Source organism: Marmota flaviventris, chromosome 5 (assembly GCF_047511675.1).
Source record: "Marmota flaviventris isolate mMarFla1 chromosome 5, mMarFla1.hap1, whole genome shotgun sequence".
Classification (NCBI taxonomy): Eukaryota; Metazoa; Chordata; class Mammalia; order Rodentia; family Sciuridae; genus Marmota; species Marmota flaviventris.
The window spans coordinates 112,742,887-112,763,034 of record NC_092502.1 but is presented as its reverse complement, the minus strand read 5'-3'; the positions used below and the strand labels follow the sequence as shown (position 1 = coordinate 112,763,034).

General features: G+C 40.0%; 1 protein-coding gene across 1 annotated transcript; it reads right to left on the bottom strand.

Moving 5' to 3' along the window:
* Positions 1-2,302: 2,302 nt before the first annotated feature.
* Positions 2,303-19,179, bottom strand: Cd180 (CD180 molecule). The gene is made up of 3 exons (XM_027951643.2): positions 18,976-19,179; positions 8,844-9,010; positions 2,303-7,386 (listed from the first exon to the last, which is right to left on the bottom strand). The coding sequence occupies exons 1-3, from the start codon at positions 19,063-19,065 to the stop codon at positions 5,658-5,660; spliced, it is 1,986 nt and encodes a 661-aa protein (XP_027807444.2). The 5' UTR covers positions 19,066-19,179; the 3' UTR covers positions 2,303-5,657.
* Positions 19,180-20,148: the final 969 nt, after the last annotated feature.

Sequence of the window (20,148 nt, the reverse complement as noted above, 5' to 3'; positions counted from 1 at the left end):
AATTTAGCAAGACTCTGTCTAAAACTAAACTTTAAAAAAAAGAAAGAAAAAATTGAAACTCTACTGGTTCAGGGTATATCCAATACATGAATCCATCTTTGCTCAAATAAACTCTGTTAACTTTAAATTGTCTGCAATGTTTTTCTTTAATATTTAAGATTCAGTTGTTGTTGTATCAAATCCATTGCTTCTAACTATGTGTTTTTCATCTTCCCCACTTTATCCACTCACTTTCCTAGTGATGAAAACTCAAATTGCTACAAACTTCCCCATCCTTAAATTATGCTGCCATGAATTCTTGCGACACATCCCCCACCCCATATTTGAGGATCACATTTTAATTTGTCAGATTATGGCCTTAGGAGGGCTATATCAGTTTAAACCTAAGGCATGCAGTTCCCCACCTACACTATTATCCAGCTTTCTCTTTTGGGTCAGTCTGGTAGATATAAAAGTTCATTTCATTTTAATATGCCTTTATCTGATTGTTAATTGCATTGACTTATTTATAGTATTAAGTTGTTCCACATAAGAACATTGAATCTCTCTCTACTTCTTCAGGGCATTTCCTAATTTATTTAATCACTTATTTCTTGTTGCATATTTAGGTTGTTACTAGAGAGGGAAAAGGAAAATACAAAGGAAATAGTTTTCCAAGCTATTTAGAAAGCCCATGAACCAACATGAAGGGAGCAGGAGATGGGTGGGTATCTGGTGGCCACTTGTTTTCCCCCTATCTTTGCATGATCTAGTACCATATCTTGAACAGTCAAGTGCTCAGGGAAAATTAAAGATGAGGAGGGTGGGAGGGTGGGTCTTTGATGAGCTTTGCTGCTTAATCTTTTTTTTTGTACTGAGGATTGAACCCAGGGGCACTTAACTACTTGGCCACATCCCCAACCCTTTATATATATATATTTTCCATTGAGACAGGGTCTCACTGAGTTACTTAAGGTCTCACTAAATTGCTGAGGCTGGCTTCGAACTTATGATCCTCCTGCCTCAGTCTCCCGAGCTGCTAGGATTACGGGCGCATGCCACCATGCCCAGCTGCTGCTAAATCTTTCATGAGAAATAACAGCTTTTAAATACCATCCATAAATCAAATGCTTTCATTTTAAAGTCTCATCATATTCAATAACTGATTTCAAGTCATAAATAGCTAGCATAGCATGAGAGTGGGAAGGACACAGGTGGAAAGCAGGGTGGTTTTAGGAGAGTCCTGTCGCCTGGCAGTGATGGCAGAAGACACAGACTACCTGCCCAGGATGTTCCTGGGTTTGAGGGCTCCTTAGTGCTGCTGTCCCATTTTCGTTAAGAAATTTCTTCTCATGGGATATGGAATTACAGTGTTTGGGCTGATGGAGTTTAACAAGCTTCTGCTGCTGTTTGTTGTTAAGATTAAGGAAGGATTTTATATAAAATAATTTGGTCAAGAGTGCAAAACCAACCCCTGTCTCAATAGCTAAAATTGGGACATAGGCAACTGTTTTGTAAAGAATTCCCCAGGTCATTCTGACAATCAGTTGGGCTTGGGAGCCACACTGAGCTAATCCATCTCCCTATGGCCTGCAGGCTACCTCCTGGCTATGTTGGGCAAATTGAGCTCTTTTTTCCCTCCCCATTCTGGGGATTGAATCCAAGGCCTTGGGCATAGTAGGAAAGTGTTCTACCATTGAGCTAAACCTCAAGGCTCTTTTATTTTATTTTAAGACAGGGTCTCATTAAGTTACCCAGATTGGCCTTGGACTTGTGATCCTCTGGCCTCAGCCTCCTGAACAACTGGGGTTATAGGTGTGTGCTATCACACGTCGCCTAGAATTCAGATTCTTAACACATCAGGCCATTGACTCCCCAGTCTTTTCTGTTTAGAGCTAACCAGCTAATGTTTTGAAATCAGTTATTGATCTGATAAGATTTTAAAAAGAAAGAATTAATTAAATACAGATTGTATTTAAAAGCTGTTACTGCTCATGAAAGATTAAACAGCAAAGCCCTTCAACATTCTGAGCAGAAAGAAAACATTGTCAGTTACCCCTCTTGTATTCTATACTAACAAAAGAAAACATTAAAAAGCCAGTTGTTGTATACTTTTGTAAACTTCAAAATTGCAATCAACGTTTATCAGAGAGTTGGACAAGTAAGAATGACTTAAGAGTTTCCTGTTTTGAAAATTTTCAGATAATGCCTGTGTTTGAGGTTGTGCTGTGCTCAGTTAATAGCAGTGGCTGCTGGCACAGGGAAAGGTATAATTCTTCCTCAGATTGTAGGAGTTGCAGCTCACGCAGAGAATCCTCTGTGATGGAGGCCAGTCAGCTTTTATGGACTTCAATGCTATTTGCTTCAGTACACTTTGAAATGCAGGGTCAGCTCACTGAGCTACATCATGCAATAATAACACATTTTTATAGGAGTAGCTTGTCAGAGCAGCAACAACACACAATACATAAAACCAATAAACACACTATGTCTACAGATTCTATCCTAGTAACCAGATAAAGCAATAAAATTGACAGCAGCCATCAAAAAACTCCCTTTCTGACTTTTTGGAGGTGAATTTACTGTTGCTTGAAACAGAGGAACTGTCACAAAGCCTTAGATCAGTGTGCAGTTATGGAGCAGCTAGTTGTATCATATGGGAGGGAGCATGGTGATCAATGAAAGCAGGATGAACAATTATGCCTTTCTAACATGTGAAACTTTGCTATCTTTAATGTAATGCAACCTGCATCAGAGTTTTTTCTACAGAATAGTTTTGTTTTTTCAAGTTACCCATTAAATATTATAGTGAAGAGTATGGCTAAGGGGTGGTAGGTCAACAATTAATATTTCCCATCTGCAGCTTAAAGCCCTAGAACAGGAAGGAGATCACATTGACAGAATACCTAGGAAACTAATGGGTTGGTGTTGTCTAAGACCAAATTCTTAGAATATGGATCTTCTGTGGGAGAAATGCATTTGAAGTCAAATATCACAAGATGAGAGAAGTAAGAGGGATACATGTATCATTAAGAATAAAAATGGATTTTACTGGAGTCAGTCATTTGGCTGGGAATCCAGGGCTAATCTTAGTCTGACAGAATCTCAACATCTGGAGGCAAGGCACAAGAATCCACTTCTTATCCTAGGTTGCCCTAGGTTATTCTGGTGAGAAATATGTGGGAGGCATAGGAAATATTGGAGATGTCAACTGAAGCTAAAGGTTGGTATGTCTGGGCATGGGGATGGAAGTAGGTGCTGATAAGGGTTTAGGGGTCAGAAGGCCAGCAAATGTCAGCAATTACTGAAAATATATTGAGTCCTTATTTTGTCCCAGGCACTTGTAGGACACCATTGGGTAAAGACCCTCATGTGCAGCTTACATTTGGGGGTAAAAAAGACAAGCTAGACAAATTAAAACAAAATGAGGACGATAATCCTATAGCTGATTAACAATAAAGATGATGGAGGTGCTAGTGAGAGCATTGGGTGTGGCCTAATTTGGTTTGGACTGGCCAGGTCAAGGAAGAGCTCCCTCAGAGGAGTGGATACCAGCACTGAGATCTCAGGGATGGGAGGGAACCAGTCATCGGGAGATGCCCGCAGCATCTTCCAGGCAAAAAGGAACAAGCAAGAAAGCCTGTAATTCCTGAGCCCCCAAGAGGTTCTTCCATTGCTGTTCCCTTCCTGTCCAGCTTTTCCAGGGAATGAAGAAGAGGCAAAGAGGATGAATTCCCACATTCCATGATGATGTCCCACTATTATGCCTTTAGTCTAAGGGCAAAAAATTTCAGATTGGATATTAAAATTGATCAACTTTTACTTTGATATCCAAGCAGAATTTCAGAATGATACTCTCTTTGACCTAAAAATTGATAGTAGAACTTAATCGAGCCCTTATGCAGTCACCCTTTGGTTTCTATAGAGGATTGGTTCCAGGACCTCTCACAGATTCCAGAATCCCCAGATACTCGAGTTCCTAATATAAAATGGCACAGTATTTTCAGATAACCTACAGGCATCTTCCCATACACTTTAAATTATCTCTAGATTACTTATAAATATCCCAAACAATATTAGTACTATGTAAACAATTGTTGTACTATATTGCTTAGGGAACAATGACATGAAAATTTTCTGTGCATATTCTGTACACTTGGAGGTTTTTTGGGTTTTTTTTCAAATATTGTCCCTCTGCAGTTGCTTGAATCCATGGATATGGAGGAGGAAGAAGTGGGCTATAAATGCAGCAGCTGAGTACAAGAGCTCCAGTAAGCTTGTCCAATAATCCAGCCTCAGAAGGGCAAGGCCCAGTTAAATGGGACTCACTGGGCCTGGGGAAGGTCTCAGTGTCGACACTGCCAGCTTCTTCATCCTCTTTGTCTATTTGCACTCAATGACTCTGTCCCGTGTCTATTGCTGGCATGACCTTCACTGACACCCTCAGCCTCAACAGAAACTGTCAGGAAGCCAGCTTTACTGTGTTCCTAACAGCTAGTGTGTAGGGATGGCTTCTTCCACTAGTTTTCATTGTAAGCATGCTCTCTGAGATAAATAGATGTTTGAGGACCAGTCTGGGAACCAGTCACCATTTATCTCATCATTCCATGGGAAAGAGGCTTCTGAGGACTAGACACCTAGACAAGAAGAGCATTTTGGACCGAAGCCCATTACTAAGTGAGATCTACCACATAAAAGCCAGAACACCAGACAGGCAGTGAAGGTGTGAAGGATGGAGGTGAATAAAATCCTAGACTTCAGGGATTAAGGGGTAAAGGAATGTTTTTTGTTTGTTTGTGGTTTTTTTGTAGTTATTTTCATTCCAGAGGCATTATCAAGACCTAGAAACCTAAGGACCTAGTAGATTAATGGAGTCTATTTGAAAGCACAATTCATTTCTCAGTCTTTTAAATTCTTTTTTTGTTTTAGTTTGTTTCATTTTTTGATACCAGAGATTGAACCCTGGGGCATTTAACCACTTAACATCCTCAGCCCTTTTTGTTTCTTATTTTGAGACAGGGTCTTGCTTAGTTGCTGAGCCTGGACTCAAACTTACCATCCTCCTGTCTCAGCCTCCCAGGCCACTGGGATTACATGTGTGCATCACCATGCCCAGGTTGCATTATTCTTTTTCTCATTTAAAATATTCAATGAGACTTTTCCCTGGACTAAGTTTTCCAAATGGCTACATTATTGAGAATTTTGACTCAAGCATAATGACTTAGATATGGGAGAAAGTACAAGTGGATAGGGTTGGCCTCAGCATTGCCAAGTTATGGGGATGGTGATCTCCTTCCAGGGATGAGGTTCTGTGAGGTCTCTCAGTGAGTGGAAGGCAGGTGGCATTGCCAAGGCTCCCTCCCCAACTTCAGTCATCTTCCATGTGAGGAAATAAATGGTAAGGTGCCTCCCATAGCAGGGTCCTCTGGCCCCAGTCAGTTTACCTTCCATGAAGGACTCATAAGGGTAAGAGGCTCAAAAAAACAAAACAAAACAAACAAACAAAACAAAACAAAACAAAATAAAAGTAAAAAGTAAAAAACTTAAAAAGCACAGTCAATCCCAGCCCAACACCAGGAGCTGGTCTGAAGAGTCTGGTCATCCACATCCAACTATTTCTCCAGTTAAGGCAGTTGTGCCAAGCACGTTCTATTTGCCTTCTCTAGAAGCCTTCAGCACTAAATGTGTTGGTATTTCCACCTGAGAAAGAATTTAATTGCGAAAATGAGTAGAATGGAGACCAAGAGGAAAAATACTGTTAGAAATAAAATTCCCACGGGGGTAATTCCACAGGACAGCCGGACATCAGACAGTTGAACTCCCTTTAGTGATGGGGGATTTGCACACACAGTCTCCTCCAAGTCCTCAAGTTTTTGCAGGTTTTCTTTGTACCATGTTAAAAAGTGAATATTTGAGCACGTGCAGTCCAGGGGATTGTGACTTAAATTAATAGTGCTCTGCTGGGACAAGATGGAGAGGAGATGGGGTGAGATAATGCCAATGGCATTAGCCGCCAAATTGAGGTAGATCCCCTTAAGATGGCTAAGAGCATCAATGCTATTTGATGTCAGATTATTGTGACTTAAGTCTACGTGACTCATTTTATCAAGGCCGTGGAAAGCCTGCTTGTCTATGGACAAGAGGTCACTGGAGGATAAAACCAGAATCTCCAAGCTTCCCACTGTCTGAAGTAGGTTGTTCTTCGGGATACTCCCATCTTGAAAACGATTCCCCTGCAAGTTCAGATGCCGAAGGTCTGGCAGGCCTGCTAGAAGAAGCTGATTGCTGGTATCAAGGAAGCTATGAGAGAGATTCAGAATCTTCAGGTGATGAAGGTTTTGGAAAGGACTTTGTGGTGCACTCACATGTAAGTGGGTAAATGACAAATCCAAGATCTCTAGCTGAGGACATGCTTGGAATGCCTCCCTCTGAAAACCAATGAGCTCATTGTAGCTCAGGTTTAGACTTTGCAAGTGGGGAAGATTTTTGAGCTGCAGATTGCAGCAATCAGAAGCTTCTATGCCGCTATGGCTTAAATCAAGTTTCTGAAGATTCTCTAGTTTTTCTAAACAGCCAGTACCGAGGTGAAGCTTCTTCATGTTGCCTTTGACATAGAGGTGTGTAAGGGAGGGGAAATTGGCAGCATTGATTTGACACAATTGGTCGAATTTATTTACATTGAGAACTAATTTCTTGAGTGAGTTCATACCCTCAATCCCAGAGGGTAATTCTTGCAGGTGAGTGGCCGTTAGATCCAGATTCTGGAGTTGGGCAAAGCATCGAAACGTGGTGGAGGAGAAGTCAGAGAAATGATGCTTTTGCAGGTTGATGCTCTCAACAGATGTGTCACAAAGACCCTGAAATGTGGCTGAACTTAGATATTGGTTATCAATGTCCTCAAATGTCCCCAACCAGAGAGATTGAATAGTAGAGTTCCGTAGACCACTGAATATGACAGACAAGTCACGAGTCCCTCCAAAGTTCAAGCTTTGGAAGAATTGTGAACTGAAAGCCCCAGGCTCAATACCTTTAATGTCATTGCTATTGAAGTTAAGACTTAGGTTGGTGGCCTGCTTCAGAGAGTTCATATCTTCTCTAGAAAGGTAGTGTATAGCATTATTCTGAAAATCCAGGACTTTCAGATTCCCTGCTGGGAAATCATTTGGGAGCTTAATGGAAGAAATATGGTTGCTCCCCAGATGCAAACTTTCCAAGTTTTCCAGATTGTGAGGTGGGATAAACTCAAGACTGGATATTCCTGTTTGAATTAAGAACAAATGCTTCAGTGACTTGGGCCCGTTAAATGCTGTTTCTGCCATGAATATCAGAGGGTTTCCAGTTAATATCAGTGTGCTCAACTGATGATGGCTTTGAAAAGTGTCATCATGTATCCAGTTAATCTGGCACCTTGAAAAGATAATTGTATTTAACAATGATTAATTAGAAAAAAAAAAAAGGGGAAAATGCTGTCACCACATTCCCAAAGCCATCTTTTGTATACCATAAAACACTATATGTTATCCAACACAAAAAACTTTCTTCCATACCCACAGATGGCCTGTCAAGATAATTAATGAATAGCCCTAGTACTGAAAGCTCTGATTTGGAATTTATTCCAGATGTCTGTCTTTCCTATTTAGATAGAACACTCAGAGGTTTATATTTGTATTCTAAGGAACAATTAGTGGTTTGATTTTTTTTTGTAGGCAAAACCAAACTGTGATTTATTATATTAAGTAATATAAAATATGCCATATGTAATGTATAATAGATAATACATGGTATGTATTTATCCTTGACATCCTTGGCAAGTTAAAGCCTATTTCAGGGGAAGAAAGAGTTGCTGGGGATTGAGCATATGCCCTTACACATGTTAGGCATGTGCTACATGCCACACTCAGCCTTCCTCTTTCATCTATGAAATACAAAAATAATGACTATTTTGTAGAATTATTGTATGTCAAATGATGTATGTAAAAATGCTCCATTGAACTACAGAATGCTAGAAGTTAAGAGAAATCCATCCTGGTACTGCATCTTAAAGTACTGGATTAAACACACACACTTACACACACACACACACACACACACACACACTGATAGTTTCTGCATCTAACTGCAGAAATGGGTGGTAATATTAATTGGCACCCCACAGAGGTGATTGTAAAGATGAAACAGTGCTATGGGTGTGTGCTTTCTTCCACTTTGCAGAAACTCAAGTGGAAAGACACAAGTGGAAGTCATTGAACTACTGCAAGGGGTGCAGAAGTCATGAACATGTGGGGTCCCTTCCCCCACTCCACACACACACACACACACACACACACACACACACACAAGCTGCACATCCCTTCTGTTTTCTTCCCATACTTTCTTGTAATACTTTTGTCCACTGGTTCTCAAACATTTGTTCAGGATATGGAATTCTGATTCTGCCACTAAAGCCAAATAATGGAACTCTTTTTTCAATTAAAAAAAAAAGAATTAGTAGGTATGTGTGTTTCTCATGACTTTTGTTACATGTGATTCACCTAATAGTAGTCAACTGTGTTAAAATATAGTATAATATGGTGTCTGATTCAGTGCAGAATTTATTTTCACTTTTTGTTTATATTCCTTAGAAATTCTTCAATGGTACTGCTGATGCAGCTAGTTTGAAAACAACTCACTTTCCTGTCCATTGATTGTTGTTTATTTAAATTACACTTCACTTGCATTAAAGTATTTCAGATGAAGGAGTAAATGAAAATACAGAATAAGCAGAGTGTCCCTGTGCCCCAAAAGAAGATCCTGGGGACAATTCAAATGCAAATTTTGTTTCTTTAAGTAAAACATCAAGAGTACACAGGAACTCAGATACATACCTGGTTAAATCCAAAAAAGTAAGATCTATGAGTCTGCTGAAAGTTGTATTTTGAATTGTAGGCAAGAAATTAAAGCTGAATTCCAAAAATTCTGTTGTGTTTGGTAGGGTGTCAGGAATTTCACTGAGACCTAAATTTTCACAGTTATATGTTTTGTTGGCTTCTTTCTGATGGGAGAAATAATGGAAATTAATATAGGATTTAGAGATTTGATTGACTATCTGGAAAATTAGACACATTTTACCCTTTGAGCAGCAATCCCACTTTTAGTAATCCTTACCAAATATGTTCTTGCAAAAACACAACATGAGGGCCTGGGGTTGTGGCTCAGTGGTAGAGTGCTTGCCTAGTGTGTGTGAGGTACTGGGTTTGATTCTCAGCACCGCATAAAAATTAATTAATTAATTAATTAAAGGTATTGTGTCCAACTACAACTAAAAAAATATAAAAAAACATGATTTGTCCACGATGTTATTCATTATTATTATATATATATATAATATATATTTGTAATATATATTTTTTGTATATTTGTAATATATATATTTGTAATAGCAAAACCAGGCTATCTATCAATGTGGAAATAAATGACCAAAATGGAAACCTCAGCAAGAATGAGAAAGATCTGCATAAATTGGTAGGGAGTGAGATCCAGGATATGATGTAAGGTGAAAAAAACAAAGCGTCTTACAGTGTATGCAGTGTATATAGCATAGAGTATGCTAGGTTTTCATAACAAGGATACTTGAGCTGGGCTCAATGGTGCATACCTGTAATTCCAGTGGCTTGGGAGACTGAGGCAAGAGGATCCTGAGTTCAAAGCCAGCCTCAGCTTCTTAGTGAGCCCCTAAAGCAACTTAACAAGACCCTGTCTCTAAATAAGTGCTAGGAATGTGGCTCAGTGGGAAAGTGCCCCTGGGTTAAATCCCTGCTACCCAAAAAAATATATTATCATATTTTCTAAAAGAAACTATGGCTAAAAAATTCAGTGATCTTTAAGAGGACAGAAAGTACCCGATAGAGGAGTAAAAACATAAATAAGATTCCTCTGATTATACTTTGGTTAGTTTTGATTTGGAGTAAATAGAAGTGTTTGTTTCATCTTGAAAATAAGCAAATAATATTAAATTGGCATCAGAAAAATAGGACAATGAGACATTATTCACTTTCTGGCATAGTAAAATATGAAGTACACAGAGCCACCTATGAAGTATTCTTGCCAAAAAGAAAGTAATTAACTTGAATTCAATGAAGATCTTAGGTCTACTTTTCACATCTACAAGTGATATGACAGATTTAAGCTAATGGTAGCAGTTAATCAAATGCAAAAAGTGGCACATAATATAAAACATCTTTGTTTTATTAGTATGTGAAAGAGAGAGAAAGAAAGAGAAGGGAGACAGCTTTAAAAAAAACACAAAGTGGTACAAAAGCTACTTAAGAAATACAACCAACAAATAACAGACTAGGCTTTGTTTAGATTATGACTCAAGTAGAACAATTAGAAAAAGACATTTTTAGATAATCAGAGACATTTAAATGAGATAGAATTTGATGGTATTAAGAAATTATGAATTAGCATCTGCATATGAGAGAAAACATAACAGGCTTTTGTTTTTTGAGATTGGCTTATTTCGCTTAGCATGATATTCTCCAACTCCATCCATTTACTGGCAAATGCCATAATTTCTCTCTTCTTTAAAGCTGAGTAATATTCCAATAAAAAAAGAAATTATGAATTTTGTTAATGTTAGAGGCCTTATGGTTATATACAATCAATATTCCTTTTTTTTCTTTTGAGATGCATATTTAAGTATTTAGATTTAAAATGATGTGATGTTTGGAATTTGCTTAAAAATACCCGGCAAAAAATGATAGGAGGAATGGACAGATAAAAATTAGTAAGTAAAATGGTGATGTTTGCTGGATGTGGAGTGATATTTATGTGGAGGTTGCTTATCCAAAATTTAAAAATCTTAACCTAACTAGGTAAAAGTTGGAAACAGTTATGATGATGTAATCATAATTAATCTGGATGACACTTCAGCATGAAGAGTAAGGGGGCACCTAGGAAGGGGCATGTCTTTCCTGTAGAAGCTTCCTAGGTAAGAAAGAAATGATCTCCAGGACACATGCCCCTTGGAGGCCCCAAGAGATGGGTACCAAGGACCATGAACCAGCTCTTAGATGTCTCAGGCCCCAGGTGACTTCATCCATCCTTCTTGTCCTTGCCTCTTCTGATCATACCTAGGCTTCTTAGAGGCTCCTCTGAGCCCTGAATGCAAAAGATCTATCCCACCAAACTCCAGATCAGCTGCTCTCCAGATCAGTTGCAAAGAGACCTGCTTAGCTGGAAACAGAACTGAAAGTGTTCTTCTTTTCCCTGAATCATGAGGCTCAGGATGTTGCCATTTTAATCTTTTTTTTTTTTTTTTTTTTTTGCTTTTCTCCAATTTCTGCTTAGTTGTGCATTTTTTATAGCAACAGTGAGCATGTACATCTATAAGAAATCACTAGTTTCCTTCAATATTGTGACAATATCATAGTTGTCACTGATGAAAATGCCATATTTATATTTCTTTGTAATTCATTCTTCATTCTTATAGACCCAAAGTCCTCTAGGCACTGCTGCAAATCTATATAATGTCCTTGAAATGCACACTTTGCATTGGAAACTTGGATTTAACTGACTGGTGAGGAAAAAAAATATTTTATTTTGCTATACTGTCCTTGGTGGCCAGACAACCCAGAAAGTATGTGTATGTGCAGCTGCAGTCCCTATAGTTGCCATGGTGCTGATCAGCTTGAAGGAGACAATTTTCTTTTCTGGTCTCCATTGGCATAACTGATTTCATATACGCTTGGAGAAAGGGGACTTCCCACTTCCCCCAATTCGTCTTGCTCTATTCTGACCCTACAGCAAAAGTCTCAATGCTGGCAATTCCTTCCTTCTACTGAATATGCAAGTGCCCCGTGACACCTAAATTATTCCATGTCTCAGCCTCTTGTGTGCTTTAGTAAGTATTTTATTGAAATAATGTGATTCAGAAAATTGAGAATCCAGGAGGACCCCTACTGAGCCAGTGGCCTGAGGGAACAACTAGGAAAAGGAAAAGTTAGTAAATGAAAAGATCTCTTTTACCTAGCAGAGAGCTAGGGCCCAAGGGTTACCAGCAGCCTGCCCAAAACTTGTGCTTTGTAATCTCAAGTTAGGTGGAAATGGCAATAAACTCTCTGCCCTTGATTGTCAGGAGAAAGAGGAAGTGACAAGAAATGCAGCTAAGAGAATTTAAAAACCAAACAGATTTTCGGAAATGTCTTGGACTCAACACACACGTGGCCCTCCCTTACAGTTTTTGTAATCACAATTATACTGTCAATATTGGTATGATGATGGGATACCAAAGCACCACACACTCCAGAATCATCCAAGAAGCATTCAATTATATTTAGTAGACTGTCTTTTTTAAGGTTGAAAGTGCATGTGTGTGTGTGCCCCTTGATTTTGAACAGGGGTGGGCATGGGACAGTTGTCATGAATACCAGGCAGCTTTACTACAGCTCTGCTGTTGCTAGCATAATGAGACTATTAGTCTCATTCTTTATGAATGGGAGTAAGATAGCATGAACTTTCACCCCTAAATATCTTATATGTCTTAAGGATATATAATCACAATGCTATTATCAAATTCAGAATATTTAATATTTAATGCTGATTCAATGTTACTACCAACATAGTCTATATTCAAATTTTGCTACTTGTCTCAACATTGTCCTTTACAGTAATTTTTGTTTTTCCAACCCAGGATCATATACTGATTACATTTAGTTGTCATAGCTCCTTAGATTCCTTTAATTTGAGACAATTCTTTAGCCTGTCATCATGTGTTATGACACTGGTATCTTCTGAAGAATACAGCCTCATATCTAGCAGAATGTCTCTCATTATGGGTTCATATGTTTCCTCATAATTGACTCAGGTTATACATTTTTTTTTTTTTGGTAAAAATACTATATCAGTCATGTTGTGTCTTTCTCCCAGTCAAGATTCAGATCAAAACTTTCAGAAAGTTCTGATAGGTCAGCACAGGGTTGCAGAACAGCAGAGTTACAATTCTTCAGTGAATGAAGACAGGATGCAGAAAAGGAACAGACAGCTTGGTCACTGCCAGCACTACATGCTTTATTTTTATATCCAGACAGACACAACCCACACTGTAGTTTCCCTGAGATCCACATGTCCACTTCCCACAAGCCCAGTCTTGTCTTTCTATAATTCAGTAGATGGTCAGTTTCCAAAGTTGCTTTCTTATTCCTCTAATGTGGCTGGTGGCGATTGCAGACAGGATCCTTCTGACATAACTCTGGTAAAGCTGCCTGGTATTCATGACAACTGTTCCATGCCCACCCCTATTCAAAATCAACGGGCATTTGCTTAGGACTCACTGTACCCTGGGACCTGTGCCAACCACTTTGTCTCCAGCTTGGTCTCAGAGCTGTGCCTTTTACCCAGATCAAGGCTCCCAAGTGCTACATTTATATTTGCAATCCCTTTTCCCTGCAGGTATTCATTTGCATTTTTTCAATCAGGATCTTATTTTGCTTCTTTCTGCAATGTATCTCTAACTCCCTCCCATCCCACTGTATTTTCTCTCCTTGCAAGTGTGGAAGCATTTTCTAATTTGGAACGCTTTGAATTCCACTCAAGTGCTTATTCCCACCTTTTCAGGCGTCTCATCTGCACTTGACACATGCATGCACAAGGAGTCTGGGACACTGCCCCCCAACCCTCCCTCTTTAATCACACCTCTATCCAAGAGAGAGCAATTTGGCTAGTAAGATGAATCTTAGAGCAATGATTACTCTCTGAAAACAAAATAAAACAAACACCCCCAAGAAGGCACATCCCTAAAACTTTGGGCATTCCAATTATATGTTTGTCTGTTTGTTTGTTTGTTTATTTATTTATTTTGTCTTTATAATCAGTCCACTGGAGTTCAAGTCCCAGCTCTCAACACAAAATTCTGTTGTCTGGACATGTGGTTTCTCCAGCTGTGGACTGGGGATGATAATCTCATCTTGCAGTCTTACTATGAGGATTAAAATGTGTGTCAGCACTAAAAGAAGTTAGCCCTTAATGGGATCTGCATAGCATCATATCATTATCTAAAGCTATTAGGAAGTTCTTACATCCATAAACTTGAGTACCCCTCAAAAAGTGCTCTGCTGAGGACCCCTGCTCCATACCTAGAGACTGAAGGACACTCTCCTATTGTGGTTTTTGGGGAAGAGAATGGTTAAGAGGAGCCCATTTGAAATGGGAAGGCCTGCCTGCCCTCTTGAAGTAACTATTCTAAGTTGCATGTAAAATGTTCCCATGATCAAAATCCAAATCACTGAACACTGGATTCCTGCTACTCTTCATATTTGTCATCCTCTGAAGGCTTGGTCATGGCTATAATTTTGTTACTTACCTCTCTATATACATATATTTCACATTCACACACACACAGAGAAAACATACAGCATCTAGCAATGGAAGAATCTGCTTGAAAGGTTTGTGAGTGTTCATTGTAATGTCTCTCAAATGTATTGGTAGGTTTGAACTCCCATATATACATTTATATATATATATATATATGTTGTAGTTGGACACAATACCTTTATTTTGTTTATTTATTTTTATGTGGTGCTGAGGATTAAACCCAGTGCCTCACATGTGCTAGGTAAGTGCCCTACTGCTGAGCCACAACCCCAGTCCAGTTTAAACTCCTTTTTATCAAAAAGTTTTATTAAAAATTATTCCCAACTGCCACCTGGCATGCTTGAAACATAGAAGTAGAAATAAATATGAAACAAATTCCTAGACAAAATCACTGGATAATATCATCATAGTCTTGGGATAACCAAAATTTCTTAAGCATGGACATGCAAGGAAACTAAAGGAAAAATGATACTTTGAGCTATAATAAAATTAAGAACTTCTATTTAGCAAAAGATACCATTAAGGGGAGTAGAAAGATAAGTCACAGAGTAGGAGAAGATAAATTTGCATTCTCATATGGGATTTTTATTCACAAAACATAAACAATATCTACAAATCAAGACAGCCTATGAGAAAATGGGCAAGAGACTTGAACAGGCACCTCACACACATAAAAGGGATTATGCAGGGCTGAGAATGTAGCTCAGTGATAGAGCTCTTGCCTAGTATGCACAAAGCCCTGGGTCTGATCCTGGACAAAACATACACACATGTAATGTAATGATTAGCCAAAGTATGAATATTTGCTCAAATTAATTATTCTTCAAGAAAACAAAAATTAGGGTTCAATCCCCAGCACCACAGAAAGAAAGAAAGAAAGAAAGAACAAAAGAAAGCAAGCAAGCAAAAATTAAATCTCAGGGAAATACTACTACCTTCCCATCACAAGGGCCAACACTTAAAAACAAACAATATAAAATGCTAGTGAGGGCTGGGGATGTGGCTCAAGCGGTAACGAGTTCACCTGGCATGCGCTGGGTGCTGGGTTCGATCCTCAGCACCACATAAAAATAAAGATGTTGTGTCCACCAAAAACTAAAAATAAACAAATAAATATTTAAAAATTGCCTCTCTCTCTCTCTTTAAAAAAATAAAAAAATAAAATGCTAGTGAATCTGTGGAGCAATTAGAATTCATACACTTTTCCAATAAGTATAAATTGGTACCAACATTTTAGGAAACCATTTGGCAATATCAAAGTTAAAATTATGTATACCCTATGACCAAATACATCCATTCTAAGGCACACAATAAATAGTTATACCTTTGTTAATTAAAGACAAGAACACCCAAAATAGCATCATTCATGACAGTCAAAAAACTACAAACAATGCCAATATCCATTAACAGTAGAAGGCATTAATAAATGGCAGCTCACTGATCAAACAGTGTGGTTCAGTCATGAGCTTGAACGAATGACTGCTGCACACACCACCAAGGATTTAACGTTGAGCAAAAGAAGGCAGACAGACAAAAAATGCACACCATGGGCTTCCACATTTATAAGCTCAAATCCAGGCAAAAAGAATGATGACGATAGAAGTTAGAAGACTGGATGCCTTTGGGGATTAATGACAGGGAGGAGGCATGAGGAAGGCTTCCATGTACTGAGCATGTTCTGTGTTCTCATCTATGTGCTGGTTATATGAATATATTCACTTGGTGAAAATGCATTTAACCTCACATTTAGGGCTTGTATTTTGTTTCAACAAAAAGATTGCTAAACTCAAAGTGAAACAAAACCAAAATCTAATTTTCAGGATAAGTTAGAGAAGTTACTGGGGGTCAGTCTCATGAACACACAGTATGTGGTCAATTCTGCTTGAAGTGAAGGGGAAGAAGAAAGAGGGAACAGAGAACAAGGGAAGGAACGTGGCTAAAGTTAGGGTGATTTGAACTTGGGAAGGGGCCAGACCCTTACGTCAAAGGCACACATTTCTTCTCCTAACTACTCCTTTCATCTCACCTGCAGCCTGGAAATCCCATTTATCTTTGTCTCTCCCAAGTCCCTCTGTAGTTTCCCACAGTGGTAAGGGCTCTTACGTTATCACTGTGGGAAAATCAGCTTTAGAATCTGCTCCTATGTAGGGCTGGGAATGTAGTTCAGTGGTAGAGATCTTGCCTAGTGTGCGCAAAGCCCTCACACAAGAGAGAAAAGTAAAAGGATATATAGGTCCAGTGTTACTGGACACAAAGACATTTAAAATCAGAGTCTTTTTAGAGAAAGTAATACAGGAAGTCTGCTGCATTGGAAGATTTCAGTCTTGCCTGTTTTATTCAACACAAGTCCAGGCCCTGGGACCTAGACCACTTCTATGACCTCCATAGTACAGAAGGCCCCAGAACAGATGACCAAAGGACTGAGGTCCTCTCTGTGTTGCTGTCCCCTCCTCTCTGCTACAGTGGGAGTCATCTAAAAGAACTGGCAACTCTGGGGCCTGATGTTCTCAATATGCAGTTCAACCAGCACAGTATTTCTATGTGCTTTGCAGATCTCTCAGCAGTGCTGCCCTTCCTTGGGCTCCTTGTGGCCTTCAGAAGGGCAGAATTGGCTTTGGAAGGATATAGGGTTTTGAGACTTGAACTGGTAGGTGTAATCGCGGGGCATTTAAAATAGCGTGCTCCTGAATAAGCTGGAATTTAATGGCAGTATTATCCCATCTGAGGGTGTTGCAGGAGATGGATGGCACATGTCCCTGATGACTGAGGAGGCCATGTCCCCACTCCTATGCCATTATAGTGCCACTCACTTCTGTATGAAATTAACCTTCCTTTAAGGGAATGTATGTTCTCTTTCATATGCTGTGGAAGCTGGGGAAAAAAAGAGGAAAAGAAAGATGGGGGCCAATCTCATGAAAATCAAAGGGAGATCAGTAGAGGGAAGGAACCAAGGAGTGGGAGGTGGGGAGGAAGGAGGGACGTGCTGGGGAGAGATATGAACAAATCATAATGTGGGGGGGCTGGGATTGTGGCTCAGCGGTAGAGCGCTCGCCTGGCACAGGCAGGGCCGGGGTTCGATCCTCAGCACTACATACAAATAAAGGTATTATGTTGTGTCCATCTACACCTAAAAAATAATATTTAAAAAAATTATAAATAAAATAAAATAAAAAAATGTGGGGGAAAAAAGAAATTGACCTTCCAACACCAATGGTAAGGAGATAGCTTTCTCAGGTTTTGCCCTTCTGTTCTGAACTGAATTATGTCACCCCCTTACCCACAGCCTGTCTCCTGTATAAAATCATATGGTGCAGTTCTAACATTGTACTTCATAAAGTGACTGTATTTGGAAATAGGGCCTAAAATAAGGTCACTATGCTGGCCCTCATTCAGTATGATAGTGTTCTTATAATAAGAGGAAATCAGGACACGGCCATGCCCAGTAAGAAAACTGTGCAAAGACCCAGGGAGAAGATGGCCAGCTACACGCAAGAAGAGAGGCCTAAAGAGAAACAAACCCCACTGGGAATTTGATCTCACACTTCCAGGCTCCAGAACTATGAGAGAATAAATTTCTGTAGTTTAAACCTCTAAGTCTGTGACACTTGGTTATGGGAGCCTGAGCAAAATAATATACTGTCCCAGCCTTAATTTCCCCTGGGCACTCCACCTTCTCTTGGTCTGAGAGTACCCAATTCCATCCAAACACCAGACTAACAAGTTTGTGTTCATTTCTGTCCCAGGCTTTGTTCCAGGCCTGGCTTACTGTCTTTATCTGGCAGGTCTTTGCCCCGCTTGCTCATCCTGCTCCTAATGTCCCCAGTGACTGCCTCAGGGTCATCCTACACTTTGCCACTCCTGGCTCTTACTCTTCTTTCAGCCCCAATTTAGGAAGGCAGCTTACCAACCCACTACCATCAATGTTCACTCCTGTTTGCAGCCCTTGTCCAGTAGGCCACGTGGTATTGGATGGTTGCCAGGGCCAGAGAGCCTGGGAGGACACTTGAAGCCCTTTAGAAGATGGCAAGAGATGGAGGCTCATTCCCTTTCTCTTTCTTGCTATTCCCTCCAAGAATTACCTACAGGTTGATAAATAGTGCTATGGTCCAAAACAGAAGGTGCAATTTGGCTCTATTCTCAGATTTGACTCCTGTGGGTTAGTCAAACAGATGGAGGGCTATCCAACCTGAGGAGAAAGCCAGACTAATTCAGAATGATTTTTAAATGCTCTTAAACCTGGCAAGAGCCTGTCTTTACTAATCCTCATCCTGACAGCCAGGAAACCAAAGAACTGTCTGGAGTGGTGGCCACGTGCTGGGATGTTGGACAACAGCTTCCCCAGGTAAAGAGGCAAGTTTCATCAGGGCTGCTTTAGTATCAGGGCCCTGTTCCTATCTCATGTCTCAAGTGGGATCATGTGGGAGGAATTGCTAGAGGAAGAGGGAAATTCTCACTTCTTTCCCGCAAGGTGCTCCCAGACCATCCCCTAGCTGAGTTCTTTGGCTCCTTTCTCATATTAAAGACAAACTTCTATAGACCCATTGGCCTTTTGGAGTCAGTGCATATTGAAATGCCAAGGGACCACATGCAGAATCTTGAAATTTTTAGAAAGTTTAATCTGGATAAAGACAAACAGTTTGGACTCACCTCAATGCACAGCTGATCTGAGGAGGTGCTGACTTCATGGCAGGCTGAAAACAGCACCACCAAAAAGAAGCAGATGACAAGGGAAGCCATCACAGGTCTAGGGCAGCCCCAGCTTTGTGAGATTACCTAATACTTGGAGCTGAGAAACTGAATCAAGCTATAAAGATCCCAGCAATTTGGCAGTTAGAGAGGTACCCAGAGGGGTGATCTTGGAACCAGAATTTCTATTGACTGCTCAGCATTCAGTGCCTCTGGGTTAAGAAAAAAAAAAAAAAAAAAAGGGAAGTTCCTTTTGCATACCCATCATCTTTGCCAAAAATAACTGAGAACCCAGCCCTAGGATGAGGCTTTGCATTTCCTGGCAAACATGATATCAGTTGTTCAGCCCTCTGTGAGGTAGCTCCCACTGACTTTAAGCCAGCTACCAGGGTTTGGTCAACTCCAACTGTCCTTCTCTATTAGAGAGGCTGTGGACACAGGATTCTGTAGTCACACAGAAGGTCACTTTGCTAGCTGTCGAATGAGTGACTAGGAGAGGTGGGAGGCAACCTGGCAGGGCAAAGCACCCTGTAGGAGGACCAAGGAGCTGTGAACTGGTACAGGAGGTGACAGATTCATGAGTATACCTATTTCTTGAGTTTCAGAAGCTGCTTGGCCCATCTCATCCAACCCCACCTCTGATCTTTGAACAGGTGAAGGATTAATCCACCTTTTGGCTTGACCTGGTGACACAGGCCTGTCACAGCAGCTTGGGAGGATTCCCCTCTTGTTCCTTCCCAGCTGGCCCAGGTTAAACAGCAGCTGCTATAAACAAAGCAGCCAGGCCAAGGGGGAGCAGAGCTAAGGATGTCAGCCTTGGCTCAATTTCTCCTTAGAAATAGCTTGGAAGCACCAGTGTAATTATTCTCATTATGGTGCAAGATGTAGTGGTGATTAGAAGAAGTCAAAGTTCAAGCTTTTTCTCAATGTGCTGACTTTAGCTACCTTAGACCTTTTCTGTTCTCCACCTGTCTGGCATATAGGAGATATTTGGTGTTACTGTTCTCCCGTTCCATTTCCAGAAATCCAGTTCTTAGCTTCAGAGTTCGTAGTGACTGGAGATATTACTGCTACTGCATTGTCTTACTAACATTAAAAAAGTGATTATAGTAGTTACCTTTTATCGAGCTATTG

Excerpts from the sequence above, each read along its gene's own strand:
- Cd180 (XM_027951643.2), bottom strand. The coding sequence starts at position 19,065 with ATGGCTTCCCTTGTCATCTGCTTCTTTTTGGTGGTGCTGTTTTCAGCC. Across the intron at positions 9,011-18,975 it reads CAGATCAGCTGTGCATTGAG|AAAGAAGCCAACAAAACATA; the intron begins GTGAGTCCAAAC and ends TTCTCCCATCAG. Across the intron at positions 7,387-8,843 it reads ACTTTTTTGGATTTAACCAG|GTGCCAGATTAACTGGATAC; the intron begins GTATGTATCTGA and ends TATCTTTTCAAG.